We start from the raw sequence: 21,025 nt of genomic DNA on the forward strand, positions 1-21,025 counted from the left end.
GTGCCTTGCCCTGGGGTTGCGGATGGGGTCAGGCTGAGCTGGCTGTCAGCACCAAGCCTTGATTCTCAGACCTGAGATCTTGGCTAGACTGAGGAGATCTGCTCAGCATAAGGCTAAGGAGCAGAGAGGAGGAGATAGTTTAGAGACTGGGGCCAAAAGAGAGTTCAGAATTAGACCATCATTCAGGACACCAGACTTGAAGTTCGGACAAAGAAAAGTGGGTCAGGGCAGAGCAAGGATGACAGTGGTGGGATGCAAAGGGATCAAATGATGGCTTCACCAATTCTCAGGAGCAGGGAGGAACGTAGTACCGCGGGGCACGCCGGCCAGCCCAGGGCTGATGGGTAAACACAATGACAAGGGTGCTAGGAGGAAAACCACACAGGCAGAGGGAAATCACGGCTCACGTGGAAGCAGGAAATGTCTTGGCACTGTCTTAGGAGAGGGCCCTGCCTGAGTAGCTTTAGATGGTGGATTACCGGGTACGTAGAGCCAGACCAATGAGACTATCCGGGGCTGAACTGGGAGAAGGGTTGTAGGAGCGAAAGGCCTCAGTCAGGGGACACAGGCTTTGGAAGCTGGGCAAGGGTGTCTGATCTTAACAAGAGAGCTTTCAATTAGCTAAAAAACATCTTGTTTATCACATAGTTCTCAGATCCGATCCAGATACAAGGCATAGCACAGCCCCAAAGGGAAACTTTTGTGGGCTTATTGTAGCGAGAGAGAGAGAGAGAGATAATTACTGATGAACCTATGCCGCTTTCTAACTCTTATTTCCAGCTCCAGGTGATAGCATTTCTTACTCGAAACTATTGTCTGACAGAACTGTATCTCAACAACAACGCAATCTTTGAGCTGGAAGGTATGTGTTACAATTTCTCCGTTGATTGTCAATTAGGTCATAGCATTAAACAAGGGTCCTTGCCAATGGCACACAAACACCTTTTCACATTCCTGTTGAAAATATGTGATGGAATCTAATTTTCTGGGTGGTCTCGCCTATATTTTATCTTAAGGAATGTGCTGTTAGATGGTGCAATATTCTCATTATATTCAAAATGTGAAAGAATCTTTTTAAACATAAGAATTTTTCCATCTTACTTCACAGCTGGACACAAATTACATATTGCGGGAACAAATTTTAACAATACTTGGGGACATTAATAAACATAAAAACTTTGAGTCTTAAAAGTTTTTACTGGCTGTAATTTTTACCAACCAAATTCCTGTTTCCAATCTGAGTTAACTTTATATGCACATCAATCTCTCATTTTTGTTTTTTAATATTTATTTATTTATTTGAAAGTCAGAGTTACACAGAGAAGGAGAGGCAGAGAGAGAGAGAGAGAGAGATCTTCCATCTGCTGGTTCACTCCTCAACTGGCTGCAACTGCTGGAGCTGCGCTGATCCAGAGCCAGGAGCCAGGAGCCAGGAGCCAGGAGCCAGGAGCCAGGAGCTTCTTCTGGGTCTCCCATGTGGGCTTAGGGGCCCAAGGACTTGGGCCATCCTCCACTGCTTTCCCAGGCTATAGCAGAGAGCTGGATCGAACCAGGCTCAAACCGGCAGCCCATATGGGATGCCAGCACTGCAGGTGGTGGCTTTACCTGCTATGCCACAGTGCCAGCCCGCACAGCAATCTCTAAGCCAGCAGTTTCAAGCCAGACACAAAAGTGTATGACATACTATGTTCATGAAATACCAAGAAATACAATGCACAACACTTTTCTCTGACATGTTATATCACAGAATCAGAACGTGATAAAGCAGAATTTATTCACTACGAAGGAAAATCTTGCTGCATAAATTATGATGTGACTATAAAAAAACCCACAGGCTTCTTTCATTTAAGGTAAAAATGTGAGAAAAGTATACAATTTAGAATCAATAAAAATTATATGAATTGATTTCATATATAAAGAAAATACTTATCTGAGCAGTTTGGAGTAAAGTCTGAACTGCTCCATGTATTGGCCTTATGAAATCTAAGTAACAGTGCCCCCCCCCCCAAAAAAAAACCAGAAAGAAAGAAAATAACGTCCCCAAAATCCAAAGCCAAACAAACAAGATCATTTTGCAGAAAACAAAAAGTAGAACAATAACAGAAGAAAAAAACTGATTCCACATTTTCACATCAGAATAAATTATTTGGATTCTTAGGCTTTGTTTTATTCTTAATAATAATTCATGAAATTAGTAATAGCCTTTCCTTATTTACCAGATAGAAGATATTCTTTTCTTGTCTTTAGTTGGTTTGTCTGATTAGAGTTAAAAATACTTGTATTTGTCAATGTAAATAATAAAAAATAATATAGAAAACAGTCTCAAATCTTGCAAATTTTTTTCCTCCCAGGTCTGCACTATTTGCCTTCCTTGCATATCCTCCTGCTCCACCACAACGAGTTAACAAACCTTGATGCAACAGTGAAGGAGTTAAAGGGAATGCTAAATCTGAAGACCCTAAGTAACAATTTGCATTTTATATGACCCTAAATTAAAACTAGTCATAACATGAGACTTTTCCCCAGATTTCAAGTTGATAATTAGAAGAGCAATATCTATAACTAAAATACCAACGTATTTCTGAAAACAAGACAAGATCTTATTCTAAGACTTGCATTTGAAGGAATAGGGAAAAAGGCTTGTTTTGTGAAGAGACAGAGCGTGTTGGGTGAAAATGACAAAATAGCAAAAGACGTTCTACATATTCAAATCTGGGATTTCATCTTTTCTCACAAAAGATTTCTTTCTTTCTTTATTTGAAAGGCAGAGTGACAGAGAGAAAGAGAGAGAGAGAGAGAGAGAGAGAGAGAGATCTTCCATCTTCTGGTTCACTCCCTAAATGCTCACAAGAGCTGGGGCTGGGCTAGGCTAAAGCCAGGACCCAGGAAGTCCACCCCTGTCTCTCACGTGGGTGGCAGGGACCTTAGTGCTTTAGCCAGCACCCACTGCTTCCCAGGCACAGTAGCAGAAAGCTGGAATCTGAAGTGAAGCAGCTGGGCACTTGACCCCAGGCACTCTGATGTACAGGGTCCCAAGTGACGTCCTGACCACTGTACCACCGAAACACTTTTCATCATCAGTGCTCATTTGAAGCAGCAAAAAATAAATAGTTTTGTTGTGAATTATGGAAGTCAGATGATGAATTAAGTTGCATACAGTCTAGACATCCTTTTAAGCAGTGGATAGATTCAAGAAAATGTAACTGGCCTTTAAATAATGATCATTATAGGAAGATATTTGAGGAAACTATTTTTTATCATATTCACATTTAAATCCAGCAATTGTAAAATGGGAATAGAATTATTCCCTCTTTGGTGTGGGAACCCCAGCCCAGAGTTAGCCAGATTGCTAAGGAATGTTGAACTTTAAACTGCTGCCTTGTACCACTGATCATTCATTCATTCATTCATTCAGTTAACACGCATCATTGACTCATTCATTCAATAAGTGTTTATCACACATTCACCATGACACTCAACGAGATAACAGGGCATAAAACGAAACAAGAAATACCACACCGGAACCCTGTGGGGTTTACAATCTCTTAACTCTCAGCCAAAATATCTCCTTGCTGCAAAACTATTTGGACCATTTGCTGCATGTAAAAGCTTACTGATTTGAACCAACTGATGTTATCAAACAAGTTTGATGGGGCGCTGTAAGCAAGACTGCCCCTCTCGCCCTCTCGTAGTAAGCAGGATTGTGCCCTGAGTAAACGTGCCCGGTTCAGGGCTGGGTGGCCCCTGATAGCCAGCTTCTGCCCTGCCTGTCCAGGTGAGTGTGAGCTCAGAACTGGGTCAGCTGAGGAGCCCCATTCTTTGCAGGCCTGGCTCAGTGACCTCTGCCTAAAGTCACCATAACTCGATCTAAGTTATATCAATTGCATAATTGTTCCAATTGAGAATCTTGTCTTGGATTTTTTTTTTTTTTTTTTTTTTTTTTTTTTTTTTTTAAGATTTAGAGTCACGGCCAGTGCCGTGGCTCACTAGGCTAATCCTCCACCTGCGGTGCTGGCACACTGGATTCTAGTCCCGGTTGGGGCGCCGGATTCTGTCCCGGTTGCCCCTCTTCCAGTCCAGCTCTCTGCTGGGAAGGCAGTGGAGGATGGCCCAAGTACTTGGGCCCTGCACCCGCATGGGAGAGCAGGAGGAAGCACCTGGCTCCTGGCTTCGGATCAGTGCGGTGTGCTAGCCAAAGAGGGTGAACCAATGGCAAAGGAAGAACTTTCTCTCTGTCTCTCTCTCTCACTGTCCACTCTGCCTGTCCCAAAAAAAAAAAAAAAAAAAAAAATTTAGAGTCACAGGGAGAGAGGGAGTCACAGAGACAAAGGGAGAGACACAGAGAGGGATATTTTCCATCTGCTGTTTCATTCCCCCAAAAGGCCACAATAACCTGGGCTGAGCCAGGCCGCAGCCAGGAGCCAGGAGCTTCATCCGGGTCTCCCAAACACTTGGGGGTCATCCTCTACTGCTCTTCCAAGGCCACCAGCAGGGAAGTGGATCAGACGGATGTGGCTGGGTCTTGAACTGGTGCCCACAGGGAATGTTGGCATTGCAATCCCTGTGGCTTTACCCTGCTATGCCACAATGCAGGCCCTAGAATCATTTTTTTTTTAATGGAAAAAATGCCATATGCAATTGCCCTCCTACCCCCTCCTTCAACAAAATATCTTTTTAGAAAATTCTCGGTAGCAAATATTCACGTTTTGAACCCATGTCCCATTCGGGCTCACGGTACTACATGGAGAACATATTTGCGTTTTTCTGGGGGTAACCAATGTTATTTGTGTAGCAAAATCCTGTGCTTAAGACTCTGTGGGAGCTTCATGTGCCATCACAGACGAGGTTCAACTCGTTCACAAAAACAGAAAAGCAAGCCTATTTGCAGATGTTGCGATTTCTGTCTTTGCAGGCTGTCAAAACCGTACAAAAAATCTTCAGGTTGTTCAGATTCCCCTTCAGTTAGTTGAGAAAAGCCTGGAGGGTGTAGGTTTTGCAGACTGAGCCCCGCGCTCCCCCTGGCGTTCAGAACGGGAACTGCGCAGCACCGGCGAGCGGGAGGGCGGGCGGCGCGGGGCTGAGCGTTCCAGGCAGGCCCCGCGCCAGCTGCAGAGTGTGAGGTCCCGCGAGCAGGAATTCCTGTCTTCCGGGCGGGCGGAGCCGGGCCCCACCCCTTCTCCCCAGGCGGTCTGCCTCTCCACGCCCTCTTCCCAGATCACAGCTCCCAGGAGCCCTGGACACCCGCTCTGCAGCTCCTGCACCCCTTTCCCCACAGCAAGACAACAGGCCCGCAGCAGCCACCGCTGAATCCTGAGCCGAGCACCTGAACCCCAGCCCTTGCTTCCTCTCCCTGCTCTGCTCCGTGTTTCCTTCAGCTCAGCTGTGAGGAAGGATCCCCCCAAGCCTGCCTCCAGTAGTTGCTACCACCTGCTTTCCCAGTGCACACTGGGAGCAGGGGGTCCCCCTTTCTCCAGGCTCCCACGGGCAGCCTCTGTCCTCAGACGTTTCTACCCTGGTGGCCAGTCCGACGGCCAACACACAGGATGAAAGCAGGGCTGGAGATGCGGGGAGGCTGTGATCTCAAGGCGTGTCCATCTGAGCCCCTCAATCTGTCATTCGCCAGGAGGCGGGACCACTTGTTCCAAAAAAGAAAAAAAGCCCCAAACCATCCAGCAGATAAACAGAGCCCACTGGGTCTCACGCGGCTGTGCTCTCACGGTCTCCTGCCTTATCCCAGTTTGCCTTCGGAAATCAGGGCTGATTTCCATTTTCAGCCAAAGTATTTGCATTTACCCAGTAATTAAGATCCCAAAATGTGTCTGCTGTCTTACTGCAGGAGGTGTTTCCTCGCAGCAAGTGTGTGTCAGTCCGCAGATTTTTAGGTGCACAGTAACAATGCAGATGCTGACCCTGCTGGGTAATCTTGACCCTTAACCTGAAACTCCCGTGTCTGACCCTTGCCCTCTGACCTGCCTTCTGTAAGCTACTAGGGGTAATCATCTATTCAAATGGGGAGGTGATCCCTTATTAATCACATCCATTTTCTTCAAGGGGAGTCTTGAAATGATTTTTAATTCTGCTTTAAAGTTTTTTTTAAAAATAAATGGGAGCCAATTATAGAGATGACTATCTCTCTTTTTCCCTTTTCTGTTTCAGTACTAAGTAGCTTCACACATGTGGCTCATGGAAATCGGCTTGTGTGCTAAGACGGTAGAGACCTTTTGATAGATGGTTGGGTAAATGCAAATTTCGCAGACTGAGAATCCCACATGAAGATAAGCAAGACGGTGCTGGCGCCACCGAGGTGTGCTGAGTAGCCTAGGGCAGGTGGATTAAACAGTATTAACCGACTGAACATGAACGTGTAAGCAATTTTGCTTCATGCTTTCTGGAGGAATGTGCCCGTGCACCATTAGAACATTCAGACACAGGAAACTGATTTTATGCCTTAGAAACTTTCATGTATGATAATTCTGGCAGCATCAATCCAAAATATTAGATGTTGAATAGGCAGGGGCAGAAAAAAAAAAAAGCAGTTGCAGATAAAATCGCTTCCTTCCAAAATGTAAGAGCTGGGAAACGGTGAGGATAATAGAAATGGAATGCCTTTCAAATCATTTAATTCTATTTACTTTTTAAAAAGTCAGTCTAAGCAGAGTCTGGGCTAACAGCTGAGGTTCCTGACTCTGTCCGTCAGATTTCACTGTAGGCTGAGCCGCACAGCGAGTCACCACGCGCACCAAAAAATTTGAGGACGGAGACACAATCGTGCAACACAAGTTCAGTGCTTCATTTAGCTAAAGCTAGACTTGTAGAGTTTACATAAAGAGGCTACTTAGTGGGATTAGGAGCAGAAGCTACGCAGAGACGGGACATAGTGATGCTGTCCGAGGGAACAGGGAAGACGCGGGTGCAGCAGAAGGAAATGTCACTGGCAGATGCGGGGACCTGTATCAGGAGTGTCCCCTGTGAGGGCGGGCTCCACCTCCAGTGGCTGGAATGTGCTCTGGGGTCCTGAGTTGTCACGTGCGAGTCCCTGAGACAGGAGCCACCAAGCCAACTTCTGCACTGAAGTATTTGTGACTTCTACTTCCTAAATCCTCATTATTTTTTTAAAAAATTATGCTTTGCTTTTGTACCCCTGCCACCCTCTCTCTGACTTTCTCTGGCTTGAGCGACAATGCCTGATCCCTGTGGATCTCCTAAAGTCTGTCCTTACTGCTGCTTTGAGAGACATTCATCCTGGTCCTCCATCCTGTAGCTAAAAATCATTTGTTACCACTTTGAACGCCACCTCTTTCAAAAATAAAACGCAAACCATTTTTTGCCACTTAAGGAATCTGGAAAATTTTCCGCCTCATTTTCCCTCTCGTTTTCCCCACTGTGCACCAGTTTCCTTTCTCCCAAATCTCTGTGTTGCTCCTGGCTCTGCCTTCTCTTTTATGACTTTCTCTGTCCCACAACCTTTGTTTATTCTGCACCACACATCAGCTATGCCTGCTTTATGTCCTTCCCAAGCCACTGTTTTCCACCAGGAGTAGCTATATATCAGATTTTATTAGCCAGGTCAAAAAAAAAAAATGGGTTTCTACAACAGATATCAGAATGTTTTATTACCTACAGAGAAAACCTGTAGATGACTGACTTTCCATTCCTAAGCAGTCTGTGTTTTGAAGCTTGCTCCCTACCTTCAATGATTTTTATGTTGCACTGTTCTTTACCCACATTATTGAGTTTTTGTCCCCGAGTTTCTAATGCTTAATGTTATCATGCCTTTATCAAATCTCTCCAGCAGTACTCTTAGATTTAGCAGGTTCATTAAGTGAGCGTCATTTTGGAGAGGGATGGTGCTGGCAGTAACTGGAGCTTTGTCCGCTACTGCCATCTAGTGGTTTTACTCATTATAGGTATTTTTTCAGAAGTACCACTTTTTTTTTTTCTTCAGAAACCTTTTATTTAAGGTATACAAACATCATGCGTTTCATAAACAGAACTTTGGGAACAGTGATTCTTCCCACTGTACCTGCCCTCCCACCCTTCCTTCCTCCTCCCAGAAGTACCTTCTAGAAACTAGATAGACTTCAAATTGCTAACGGTGCCCACGAGGAATTCAGACAAGCTTCATTTCACATTGCGTTCAGATAAATCTGCTTAATCTTATTCAAGTCTGAGTGGGGAAGAGACTTGCATTGCAAATAAAATCTCACAATTTCAAGTTGAAGATTGTTTGAAATGTACCTACATGCTGATTTTTTAAAATGTATTATTCTAAAAGCAGAGTGGGGCTGGGAGAGGGAGGAGAGAATGAGAGAGAGAGAGAGAGAGAGAGACAGGGATCTTCCATCTGCTGGTTCACTCCCCAAATAGCCACATCAGCCAGGGCTGGGTGACACCAATGTTAGGAGCCAGGAGCTCCATCCAGGTCTCCCACAAGGGTGGCAGGGACCCAAGTGCTTGGCCCATCTTCTGCTGCTTTCCCAGGTGCATCAGCAGGGGGCTGGATTGGAAGTGAAGCAGCCAGGACTGAAATCAGCACTCTGATTAGGTGATGCCAGCGTCATAGGTGGTGACTTAACCCTCTCAGTCACAGTGCGGGCCCCATGATTCCAAGGGATGTGAGGACAGGGGTGGGAGCAGACACAGGTCTCCCACATCCAGCCACTGCCTTGGAAGAGCAGTTCAAGATGTATCCTGGCACCTGCACTCCAGAGGTGCACAAGACAGTTAGTTTTGACCTTGGGAGCTCCTGGAGCTGTTACTGGCATCTGCATTTTCTGCACGATGCACAAGCGTATGAAACAGAGAAGGAAAAACCCTGATTGAGTAGTGTACTGCATCTCTGCCCACCTCATACAGGCATCCTCGGGACATTTGAGAGTGGATCAAGACTCCCAAAATTTTAACAACAAAACAGTCTCGGGGCCAACGTGGTGGTGTAGCGGGTAAAGCCGCCACCTGTGACACCACATCTCATTTGGGTGCCGGTTCATGTCCCAGCTGCCCCACCTCCAATCCAGCTCCATGCTAATGGCCTGGGAAAGCAGTGGAAGATGGTCCAAGTGCCTGGGCTCTTGTACCTATGTGGGCTCAGCCCCAGCCATTGTGGCCATTTGGAGGGTGAAACAGCAGATGGAGATACCCTCCTTCTGTAACTCCACCTTTAAAAATAAGTAAATAAATCTTAGAAAAAAAAAAAAAAAAAGGCCAGACTCCCATGAAGCTAACTAGCTCTTCCTGTACCAGTTCATCAAGAGCATGGTAAACCTGTCCTCCCTTGGGATAGGTTTGGGTCAGTGATATGCCCCCAGCACCCAGTGCACTTCCTAGTAGGTAGTATGCACTTGGTAGATATTTGGTGAATGAATGGATTTAACAGCTAGGAAGATTAAGCATTATCTGGATAAGGAAGGGCTTGGTGGGGTCTAGAGTTTTTTTGTTTTTATTTTTTTTTAATTGACAGAATTAGACAGTGAGAGAGAGACAGAGAGAAAGGTCTTCCTTCCATTGGTTCACCCCCAAAATGGCCACCACGGCCAGCGCTGCGCCGATCCAAAGCCAGGAGCCAGGTGCTTCCTCCTGGTCTCCCATGCAGGTGCAGGGCCCAACCACTTGGGCCATCCTCCACTGCCTTCCTGGGCCACAGCAGAGAGCTGGACTGGAAGAGGAGCAACTGGGACTAGAACCTGGCGCCCATATGGGAGGCTGGCACCGCAGATGGAGGATTAACCAAGTGAGCCACGGCTCCGGGTCCAGAGTTTTATAAGTCTTGCCTTTTCCCTGAATCCCGCAGTTTCTCATATTTTACCAAATAATACTAATTTAGATATCTGGCATCTTATTTTTGGTTCTCTCTCTTTGCAGGTCTATACCAAAACCCTTTGTGTCAATATAATCTGTACCGTTTATACATAATCTACCATCTCCCAGGAGTGGAGCTGCTGGACCGAAAACGTAAGCATGGCTCTTTTTTTTTTTTTTTTTTTTTCAGAGCAATATTTGAGAAGTAGTCTTAAAACTTAGGCAGAACGCCTTTGGTTTTTTTTTTATTATTTTTAAGATTTTATTTACTTATTTTTTCTTAGAGAGAAAGAAGGAGACACACACACACAGAGAGAGAGAGAGAGAGAGAGAGAGAGAGAGAGAAATCTTCCATCCACTGGTTCACTCCCCAGTCAAAGCCAGGAGCCTGGAGCTTCTTCTGGGTCTTACATGTAGGTGCAGGGGTCCAAGCACTAGGGCCATCCTCTACTGCTTTCCCAGGAGCATTAACAGTGAGCTGGACTGGAAGTGGAGCAGCCGAGACTCGAACTGTTGCCCATGTGGGATGCTGGTGCTGCCAATGGCACCTTAACCCATTATACCACAGCGCTGACTCCTGGCAGAATACCTTTGAAAACGGTCTTTGTAAAAGTAGTGGTGTTTGTAAAGTTTTTCAATTGCATTTTCCCATCAGTGTCCTAGTGGGTTTGCTTCCAGGAACTCCACACCGCCAGTCTCTGCCCCAAATCCTCAGTGGCTCCAGTTCCTCACCAAGAATGAGCACCTGTACCTGTCCTCTGTGCCTAAAGTCATCTCTGGGTTGTGTAGCAATCTCATGAAACGCCTAACACAACGAGACTGCTCTGTGCACTGTTGTTATGCTGTATTGTTTAGTGAATACTGACAAGAAAAAGGTCTATACCTGTTTAGTACAGACACAATTTTTTTTTTCCAAATGGTTTTTTTTTTTTTTTTTTTGGACAGGCAGAGTTAGACAGTGAGAGAGACAGAGAGAAAGGTCTTCCTTTTTCCGTTGGTTCACCCCCCAAATGGCCGCTATGGCCAGCACACTGCACCAATCCGAAGCCAGGAGCCAGGTGCTTCCTCCTGGTCTCCCATTCGAGTACAGGGCCATCCTCCACTGCACTCCCGGGCCACAGCAGAGAGCTGGACTGGAAGAGGAGCAAACAGGACAGAACCGGCTCCCCAACTGGGACTAGAACCCAGAGTACTGGCGCTGCAGGCGGAGGATTAGCCTAGTGAGCCACGGCACCGGCCCCAAATGATTTTGAATTGTGGCTGGTTGAATCTACAGATTCAGAACCTGTAGATGTGGGGGAGCCCGACTGCGCTTATGTTTTCATGTTTGCTCCCTGAATTTGTCCTAGACGAGGGATTCTAAACTGAGGGTGAGGAAAGGGCTCCCCCTTCTGGTCCCGGTTTGGATGTTAACTTGTTGGATGCCACATCACATGTTCCCTGGCACTTTACTCTATTGTCTCATCAGTGAGGGAATTGGACAGTGTTGGTCAGCTTCCCGCTACTGTAACAAAATGCTTGAGAGAAGTGACTTGTGAAGGGAGTGCTTTATTTTGGCTCATGGTTTTGGAGGTTCTCAGACTAAGATCTGGCCACGCCCATTGGTTCCACCTTCTGATGAGGCCAGAGGATGGCGCTAGGGCAGTGTGTAAGCAGGGAGGATCATGCAGCAAGCCAGGAAGGAGACAGAGTCTGGGCTGGACTGTTTATAACTAACCATGAGAGCTACCTTCTAAGGATGCATCTCCAGGTACCTAAGGACCTCCCAAGAGGCCCAGCACCCAAACACCATGATGGGATTGTTTCCACACTCTTAACACCACAGATTTATGACTTACGGTGTTTAAGTATATACGTGAGTTGGGGAGCCTTGTCCTGTTCAAATCATAGGATGGACTGAATCTCTCAAGGCCTATTTAAGTTCCAAAGGCCATATTCTCTGAATTTTGGTAATTACATCACAAGTTCTATTTTGTCTCTTTTGAATCAATTGATCTACTTATCCTTCAATTTTGACAGTTTTAACCCTTAATACTGAGTGACTCCCTTCTTTGGGGCTGGATCAGAACCTTGTGGTTCTATGTCCTCTTTCTGAAGCCCGGAGGATAGGAGAGGCCTGTCTGGAGGGATGGCTTCAGTTACGCATGGTAATGCATTAGAAAGAGCCTGGGACACATCAGTGATTGTAAGATTACAGAGACAACTGCGGTAGCCTCTTTACAAAGTTCACATGTAACCTAGTGCAGGCCAATTTTTTTTTTTTTTTTTTTTTTTTTACAGGCAGAGTGGACAGTGAGAGAGAGAGACAGAGAGAAAGGTCTTCCTTTGGCCGTTGGTTCACCCTCCAATGGCCGCCGCGGCTGGCGCGCTGTGGCCAGCACATGGCGCCTATCCGAAGGCAGGAGCCAGGTGCTTTTCCCAGCCTCCCACGGGGTGCAGGTCCCAAGCACTTGGGCCATCCTTCACTGCACTCCCGAGCCATAGCAGATAGCTGGCCTGGAAGGGGGGGCAACCGGGACAGAATCCGGCGCCCCGACCGGGACTAGAACCTGGTGTGCCGGCGCCGCTAGGTGGAGGATTAGCCTAGTGAGCTGTGGCGCTGGCTGTGCAGGCCAATTTTTACAAGATTCTGCTTTGACTCGCTCGACAGCGGACTGACAGTGCTACTCACTAACGGGACTTTTTGCATTCATCAGACGTTACAGAAAAAGAAAGAAGGTCAATGATTACCATTTTTGACCATAAAAAGGCTCACGTCATCCAATCAATAGCATTTAGAGGAAAAGTCGACACCTGGTGGAATCCCAAGTCACCGTATAAACAAAAGAGGAAGCAGAGACTCCCTTCAGGTACTTTGATTATTATAATGACCATTCCAAACACAATAAACAAATCACCTGTGCCGTAGAATAATGCCTACCTACTTTCCAGTGTCCTCCCTTCACGTTTAGAATGGCATTAGTCCAAAGTGGCTGTGCGATTTTCATCCTCACTCATGCATGAGGTAATGTGCTAATGATGGGATAACACAGAGTCTTGAAAATTTCGTGTGAAATGAATAATATGGAAAATCTATACATACATTTTCATTTTTTGCACCAAATAATTTTTTCATTTCACTTCCATGAACTTTTTGAAGCAACCCCAAACATTGAAGCCCCTCCCTTGGCGTAAGGAACAGTGTCAAGGGCTCAGTAAATAAATGATGGTTACTGTACTTAGTCATAGCAATTAAGGGTTAGAAGTTTTCGACTATGTAGGGAAAATACAAGAAAGAAACAAGATCACCTGCCATTTTGCTACCTGCTACCTCGCACTGTCCATAGTTTGATTCTCACATGCAAGGTCATTATATGCTAATACAACTTGAACACTTTTGGTGATGTTTCAATCACTGAATTTTTAATGCCTCCTATGTAACAAATCCAGATTGGTTGTTTTCTTCTCGCACATTAGAAAGTACAAAGGGAGCGAGCCTGGGGTTAGAGCTCCATGATGCCAGTGTTCAACAATACATCTGTCTTCTATTCTGCTCTTGTTAGTGCACCTTTTGGTTGCAAAGTGGCTGCTGTTCTACCACGTGTTGCATCGCCATTCCAGGAAGGAAGCGGTGGGGGGGGGGTGAAGAAAGGTGCAAAGACAAAATCCTTTTCCTTGTGACACTTTGTTTAAAAAGAAATGAATGGACTTTTTAGAAATGAAGGAATAAATATTAAATTAGAAACTGGTTTTAAAGCTATTACCTGGAATGCAATGTAGAGAAAGGGAGAGATAAAAGACACTAATTAGATGCTGAGATAGAAAACATTAGGAAGAGATCCAGTATAAGCTTAGTAATAATTCCTGAAGAGAAAAATTATACTGAGAAATTGAGCAGAGGGTACTATTTGAAGCATGATGACTCCACATTTTCCAAAATTGATGATTTATACGAATCCTTAGATATGACAGGCAAAATAAATCCAAAGATGTAAAACACACACAACGAACCATACCACCACCACCAACAAAATCCACAGGAAAGACAAAACAATTCTACAGCAGTAGAGAAAAACTGCAGATGGCCCGTAAGAGACAGCCACGAACTCACAACAAGCTCCCTGGTTGCATTTATGGGATGGGAGTTGGAAGACGGTGACCTCATGCTCTGAAAATGCTGATGCAAAGTCAAGGGCAGCCCAGAATTCCATAAGCAGCTAAATCACATTCGTGAATGCACAAGAGGGAGAGGAAAATAAGAGAACTGAGACCTTCTCCTTGACTATTTTTATTGGGAGATTTTTTTTTTTTTGACAGGCAGAGTTAGAGAGAGAGAGAGACAGAGAGAAAGGTCTTCCTTCCGTTGGTTCACCCCCCAAATGGCCGCTATGGCCAGTGCTGCGACGATCCGAAGCCAGGAGCCAGGTGCTTCCTCCTGGTCTGCCATGCAGGTGCAGGGCCCAAGCACTTGGGCCATCCTCCACTGCCTTCCCAGGCCACAGCAGAGAGCTGGCCTGGAAGAGGAGCAATGGGGACAGAACCGGCGCCCCAACTGGGACTAGAACCCGGGGTGCCGGCGCCGCAGGTGGAGGATTAGCCTAGTGAGCTGCAGTACTGGCCTTATTGGGAGATTTTATTCGTGTTTGTGTTTGTTCATTTGAAAGGCAGAGAGAGAGAGAGAGAGAATCTTCACTCCCCAAATGCCCACAATAGCCAGAGTTGGATCAGGCCAAAACAGGGAGCCAGCAACTCCAGGTCCCCAACATCGGTGGCAGAGACCCAACCACTTAAGCCATCTCCGGCTGCCTCTCAGGGTGTGTATTAGCAGGAAGCTGGATTGGCGAGCAGAGCCCAGGCTCAAACTTAGGGGCTTCAATATGGGATGCAAGCAAACTCAGCAGCAACTCCACTGCTGTGCCAAACACCCACACCCATAAACATTTTCTAGCATAAAAAAATTGAAAAAATATTAAAATAGACATGCCTATATACTCATGTATATTCAACAGTTATTAATCTTCTGCCGCTTTCAGGAGCCGCTGGTTATTAGACTCTGTCTCTCTACTCTTGGAAGAACGGGTCTGCCGTAGCTATTTCATGGATGATTCATAACTACAGGGGCAACAGGAAAGCCTCGATCAATCGCTGACCTATCTGAATGTTTCAGTAGCAGACATCTGAGCACTTTCTGGCATTTAAGCTGCAAGTTCCAAGAAGAGGGCTGCTGTCCTGTTTAAGCACAAGGCCACTATCGCAGCTCAGAACTGATGTGCTTGTATCATCCCGTCTTGTAGGCCATATTCATCTTAGCTGCAACTGTTCCAAGACACTTTCTGAAAATGTCCTTTCAAATGAACATCCAGTCTGGGCCAGTGCCGTGGCTCACTAGGCTAATCCTCTGCCTGCGGCACCAGCACCCGGGGTTCTAGTCCCAGTCGGGGCGCCGGATTCTGTCCCGGTTGCTCCTCTTCCAGTCTAGCTTTCTGCTATGGCCCAGGAGTGCAGCGGAGGATGGCCCAAGTCCTTGGGCCCTGCACCCCATGGGAGCCCAGGAGGAAGCACCTGGCTCCTGGTTTCAGATCTGCACAGTGCGCTGGCCATAGCGGCAATTTGGGGGGTGAACCAACGGAAGGAAGACCTTTCTCTCTGTCTCTCTCTCACTGTCTAACTCTGCCTGTCCAAAAAAAAAAAAAAAAAAAAAAAAAGAACATCCAGTCAATAGTGACAGGCACGGGTGACTGCCTACTCCTTTTTTATTTAGGATAAGTTCTCAGTTTCTTTCTCCCATGACTTCTTTTTTAAAGAAAAATTTATTTATTTATTTGAGAAGCAGAGTTACAGAGAGAGGGAGAGAGGGGGGGAGAGAGAGAGAGAGAGAGATCTCCCATGCCCTGGTTTACTCCCCAGATGGCCGTATCGGCCAGAGACGCGCTGATCCAAAGCCAGGAGCCAGGAGCTTCTTCCAGGTCTCCCACGCGGATGCAGGGGCCCAAGGACTTGGGTCATCTTCCACTGCTTTCCTAGGCCATAGCAGAGCTGGATCAGAAGTGGAGCAGCTAGGACCTGAACCGGCGCCCCTATCTTCCTGGACTTCTTTAAAATAGTGATGGCCCAGACTGGGTGTTGTCAGATGAGTGGTAGTAAACTGCACTGCGGTGGGAGAGGAACCTCAGAGTAGGATATCTCCCCTTTTAGAAAGAGCTAAGGCACTGGGGTAAAGCTGTCACCGGCAGCACCGGCATTGCATGGCGCTGGTTCCGAGTCCTGGCTGCTCCACTTCTGGCCCAGCTCCCTGCTAATGTGCCTGGAAAGCAGCAGAAGATGGCCCAGATTCTTGGGCCCCTGCATCCCTATGGGAGACCTGGAAGAAGCTCCAGGCTCCTGGCTTCAGATCAGCCCAGTTCTGGCCACTTTGGCCATTTGGGGAGTGAACCAGCAGATGATTCACTCTATCTTCTTCTCTCTCTGACTTTCAAATAAATAAAATAAATCTATTTTTAAAAAAGAGATCTATTTTTTAAAAAGAAAGAGAGAGAGATAGCTAATGCACACAATAATGGGAAATACTAGGTCATCCACCCTCCACCCCCAGCCCACTCCATCAATCAATTTTTTGGTGTTAGAATTATCACAGGCATGCAGGGTGGTCATTGCTCTAGTGCTTTATGTATCATTTAAATAGATTGCTGAAATAATTATTTACTTTTGTTTCTCTTTACTTCTTTTTTTCAAAGTAAGTTCATTTATTTGAAAGAGAGAAAGAAAGAGATGGGGAGTATAAAGAGAGAGAGAGATCTTTTACCTGCTGGTTCACTCCTCAAATGCCTACGAAAGTCAGAGCTGTGTTAGGCTGAAGCCAGGAATCTGGAACTCCGTCTGGATCTTCCACGTGGGCAGCGGGGACCTTAGCGCTTGCAGCTGCTTCCACAGCTCTCCCAGCTGTGTTAGCAGGAAGCTGGATCAGAAGCAGAGCAGCCAGGACTTGATAGGACAGCACGCTGAAATGACAGATGGGCGCCCCCTAGCAGCAGCTCAGCCCATTGCATCATGATGCCTGCCCCTTGATACCCCAATTTAATTTGAAGTCCCTCTCCTTCGGAAATGTTTGCACACTCTGACAACAAGACACATAAGCAGATGGCTTTTCCTTGCAACATTTTTTATAGTATAGCAAAAGTAGAGAAATAATCCAAATGGCCATTCATAGGGGAATAGGAAATAAATTATGGCAAATCCCTGTAATATAAACTACTCTATTATAGAATTAGTCCAGGATGTATTGGGGGCATTAAAAGACACACTGCAGAGGAGGAATAAAATGCAGAGTAAAATCAGCATTAGAGTTTTGCCAACAAACAAATTTCTGTGTTGATGTATATGTATTAAGTACAGGTGTGCACACACAGGGGAGGGATGGAGGGAGGGAGGGATGGAGGGAGGGAGGGAGGGAGGGGAAAGAAAGGAAGATGGTAACTGATGCGATGGATGTTGATTAAGTTGATTTTGGTGACTACTTTGCAAACCACATTGTACTTCTGAAGTATATACATTTTTGTCAACTACACTTCAATAAAGCCAGAGGCTGGGGGATCAGAAAGGCCAGGGAGAGGCCTGACAGCCACTACGAAGGGAGGGAGGCTGTGAGACCACCCGAGGCAGGGCTGCGTGCTCGCTGCTGCTGTTGCATTGGCAAGAGCCCTGTTGTGGGCTTGAGTGGCCCAACAGGTGCTGGGTACGTCTCATCCCCAGCCGGGCACCAGGCCTTCTGCAGAGAAATAAAGAAGGGGAGGGCAGTCTCTGGAAGATTCCCTAAGAAATCCAGGCTTTGAGCTCTAAAGCCAGGCAAGACAGAGATTCTTGTGATCTAGGATTTGTTGATTCTGTGTCTTTGAAGTGAATGCCAAGAATCCAAAGGGTTGCAGTGGCCCTGAATGTTTGTCTTGCTTTGGACTGTTCACCTGTGTGCAGACCCACGTGCCTGTCAGAAGAAAACAGATCCACTTCAGCAGAGGAACCTCAGTCTCTTAATCATCAAAGTTGCCACTGGTGGTTAAGCTGGATTCCACTGGTAGCCAAGTTGATAAAGCCCTCTGATCTCAGGGCTTTCAAGATCTGAATTGCGTTAAGGAATCTGCCTCAAAAACTAAGGCGAAATTTTCACGCTAGCAGGAGAAAATTTCACTTTTGGGTTTGGTCACAAGGCATTTTGCAGGGACTGAAAAATTTATGTAGATGATTGCTTGACAACAGCGGTGTTCTGGAGTTTTCCTTTGTGCTCTATTGTTTTTAAATTGTGTTGCTCTATTGTTTTTAAATGTTTGAAAAATACTAATTTAAACATGTATTTGTTTTAGATTTTGCGTTTGCTGATAATGTAGACAAGTAAGTCCATTTTTTTAACCCTGATTTTTCTTATCAGATTATTCCCTAATGTTGTTCCTCTAAGGTATCCCCATTTCCTAAAACAGATTTTAATGACATAAAAAAAAAGTGACTAGCCCTTCAACAAACTGGGAAAAGTTGCTATGTTTTCCCATGATAATTGAGCTCAAGCCCTGGAGTCCCATTCAATGTATTTAGGCTTTTTGTATTATTCTATTTTTATTATTATTACTATAACCCCAAATACATGAAAAGGAGATTTGATGCATTAAAGAAACAAAACTTGTTAAGAGTTATGAGGGATTTAACCTTCCTTATGTACTTTTCCCCTAAATATGTTCAATGAAAGCAATCACAAATCAGTATCTTATGTTCACTGGAATTTACATTTTCTTTTCCTTTCCTTTTCTTTAAAGATTTATTTATTTATTTGAAAGTCAGAATTACACAGAGAGAGGAGAGGCAGAGAGAAAGAGAGAGAAAGGTCTTCCATCCGATGGTTCACTCTCAATTGGCTGCAACGGCCAGAGCTGCACTGATCTGAAGCCAGGAGCCAGGAGCCTCTTCCGGGTCTCCCAAGTGGGTGCAGGGGCCCAAGGACTTGGGCCATCTTCTACTGCTTTCCCAGGTCACAGCAGAGAGCTGGACAGGAAGTGAAGCAGCCGGGTCTCAAGCCGATGCCGATATGGGATGCCGGTGCTTCAGGCCAGGGTGTTAACCCACTGTGCCACAGCGCTGGCCCCCTACATTTTCTTTTTTTCTTTTTTGATACGTAGAGTGGACAGTGAGAGAGAGAGAGAGAGAGAAAGGTCTTCCTTTTTCCGTTGGTCCACCCTCCCCCCCCCCCCCCCCCCAGTGACCGCTGCAGCTGGTGCACCGCGCTGATCCGTAACCAGGAGCCAGGTGTTTCTCCTGGTCTCTCATACGGGTGCAGGGCCCAGGGACTTGGGCCATCCTCCACTGCACTCCCGGGCCACAGCAGAGAGCTGCACTGGAAGAGGGGCAACCGGGACAGAATCCGGCGCCCCAACCGGGACTAGAACCCCGTGTGCCGGCGCCTCAAGGTGGAGGATTAGCCTAGTGAGCCGCGGCGCCGGCCCCCCTACATTTTCAAAACCAAATACTTCATGAATACTATGGAAAACATTTCTATCTCCTGAATACTGATGGTTTAAAAAATCATCATTATTTTTTATTCCTTCTTTCTTTTTTATTTCTTCTTTCTTTTTTTATTCTTATTTATGAATCTTTTCTTTAGATTCAGTGTTGAAAAATACCCTCATGTGCATTTTTGAGAGAAATGATAGCTTTGCAATAAAATGTACTTATTAATATTCACATTATCTAAAAATACTTCAGCACTGTCACTTCATGCAGTTTTCAAACATGAAAGCAAGAATGTGTGAGAGACCCAAACTGTAACAGCAGGTCCCAACTTTGTTCAGAAACACGATTTCCCTAAAACAAGCCAAAAGCACAATAAAAAGTGTCACTTCGATATCGGAATATGGGGTGCCAATTATATTACTGCGTGCTTATTAATAAATTCCCAATATTAATAAGCCTCTGTGGGTTCTTGCCTAATATTAGAGAAGAATTTTGAATACCAGCATAACTGAACAAGGCAGCATGATAAGTTTTTAAGTTTTTATTCTGTAAGAGAAATGCATAGGCAAGTGGGGGCTCTATCTAAAAGAGAGAGGGAAATCTGGATTCATACCCAGTACCAGAAGCCAGCCTCATGGAGGAGTATCTAGGCCAGGAAGCATGGAGTGAGTGGCCCAAAGGCCACATGCCCTGGAGATGCAGGGGCAGCATAGGGCCACGATGGCAAAAGGCCAAAAAAATAAAAAATAAAAAAATAAAACAAAGGGCCAGGCCTACCATGTTCCAGGCCTTTAATCCACTTCCAAAGCGGAGTGGTTAATCAACCTGATTGGCCGATGGGCACACAGGTATGGCCAGAAGAGGCATGAGGTCACACAGGGGCGTGATGAAGGCGTGGTCTTCCAGCTCATAAACCTGATCAATTTTATCCTGTATGCCTGCCTGCCACAGCTTGGCCTGAATGTCATGTGTCAGCAGAGTATTCGAGAGGTTGGCTAGTGGCACTATACAAATAACACAGAATAAAAATGTAGCATTAGTTCCTTTACAGGGAAATTTCATTTTGCTTGAGTTGACTTTGTTTTTTCCCCCTGCACATAATTGCTTTCCTTGCAGAACTCTATTTGAGGACCCTGAAGATGCTGTCTTTGTGAGGTGCATGAAGCACTCGCTCATGACATTCACATCAATGAACTGGGACACAGTCCCTACTCGGGAGGAAAAGTACCTTGAAGAGAGAAGCCCAGAGCCTGCTCAGATGCTCACAGTGAGCCTGCGATAACCCACGTGTCTAGGACGGCTGCCCGTATGGAAACAGGGAGACCAACAATAAAAAATGATTCCTACATTGTATGGTTTGAGATGTCATATTTTAACTTTACATTAAAATCAAGGCTTAATGGTTCCACCAAATAAAGAGTTCAACAGATTAAAAGTAAAAAGGACCACAGGGGCCAGCGCTGTGGCACACTGGGCAAAACCACTGCCTGCAGCACTGGCATCCTACACAGGGGCTGGATCGAGACCCGGCTGCACCACTTCCAATCCAGCTCTCTGCTGTGGTCTGGGAAAGCAGTAGAAGATGGCCCAAGTCCTGGGCCGCTGTACCCACATGGGAAGACCTGGAAGAAGTTCCTGGCTCCTGGCTTCAGATCAGCACTGGCCGTTGCAGCCATCTGGGGAGTGAACCAGCAGATGGAAGACCTCTCTGTCTCTCCCTCTCTCTCTCTCTGTAACTCTGCCTCTCAAATAAATAAAT

General features: G+C 45.9%; 1 protein-coding gene across 1 annotated transcript; it reads left to right on the forward strand.

Annotated features, from left to right (window-relative positions):
• Window positions 1-784: 784 nt before the first annotated feature.
• LRRC72 (leucine rich repeat containing 72) lies at window positions 785-20,612 on the forward strand. The gene is made up of 6 exons (XM_008274088.4): window positions 785-862; window positions 2,352-2,462; window positions 9,862-9,951; window positions 12,495-12,647; window positions 18,132-18,159; window positions 20,383-20,612. The coding sequence occupies exons 2-6, from the start codon at window positions 2,441-2,443 to the stop codon at window positions 20,546-20,548; spliced, it is 459 nt and encodes a 152-aa protein (XP_008272310.2). The 5' UTR covers window positions 785-862; window positions 2,352-2,440; the 3' UTR covers window positions 20,549-20,612.
• Window positions 20,613-21,025: the final 413 nt, after the last annotated feature.

Source organism: Oryctolagus cuniculus, chromosome 16, assembly GCF_051225735.1.
Source record: "Oryctolagus cuniculus isolate XC-2025 breed Fujian yellow rabbit chromosome 16, ASM5122573v1, whole genome shotgun sequence".
Classification (NCBI taxonomy): domain Eukaryota; kingdom Metazoa; phylum Chordata; class Mammalia; order Lagomorpha; family Leporidae; genus Oryctolagus; species Oryctolagus cuniculus.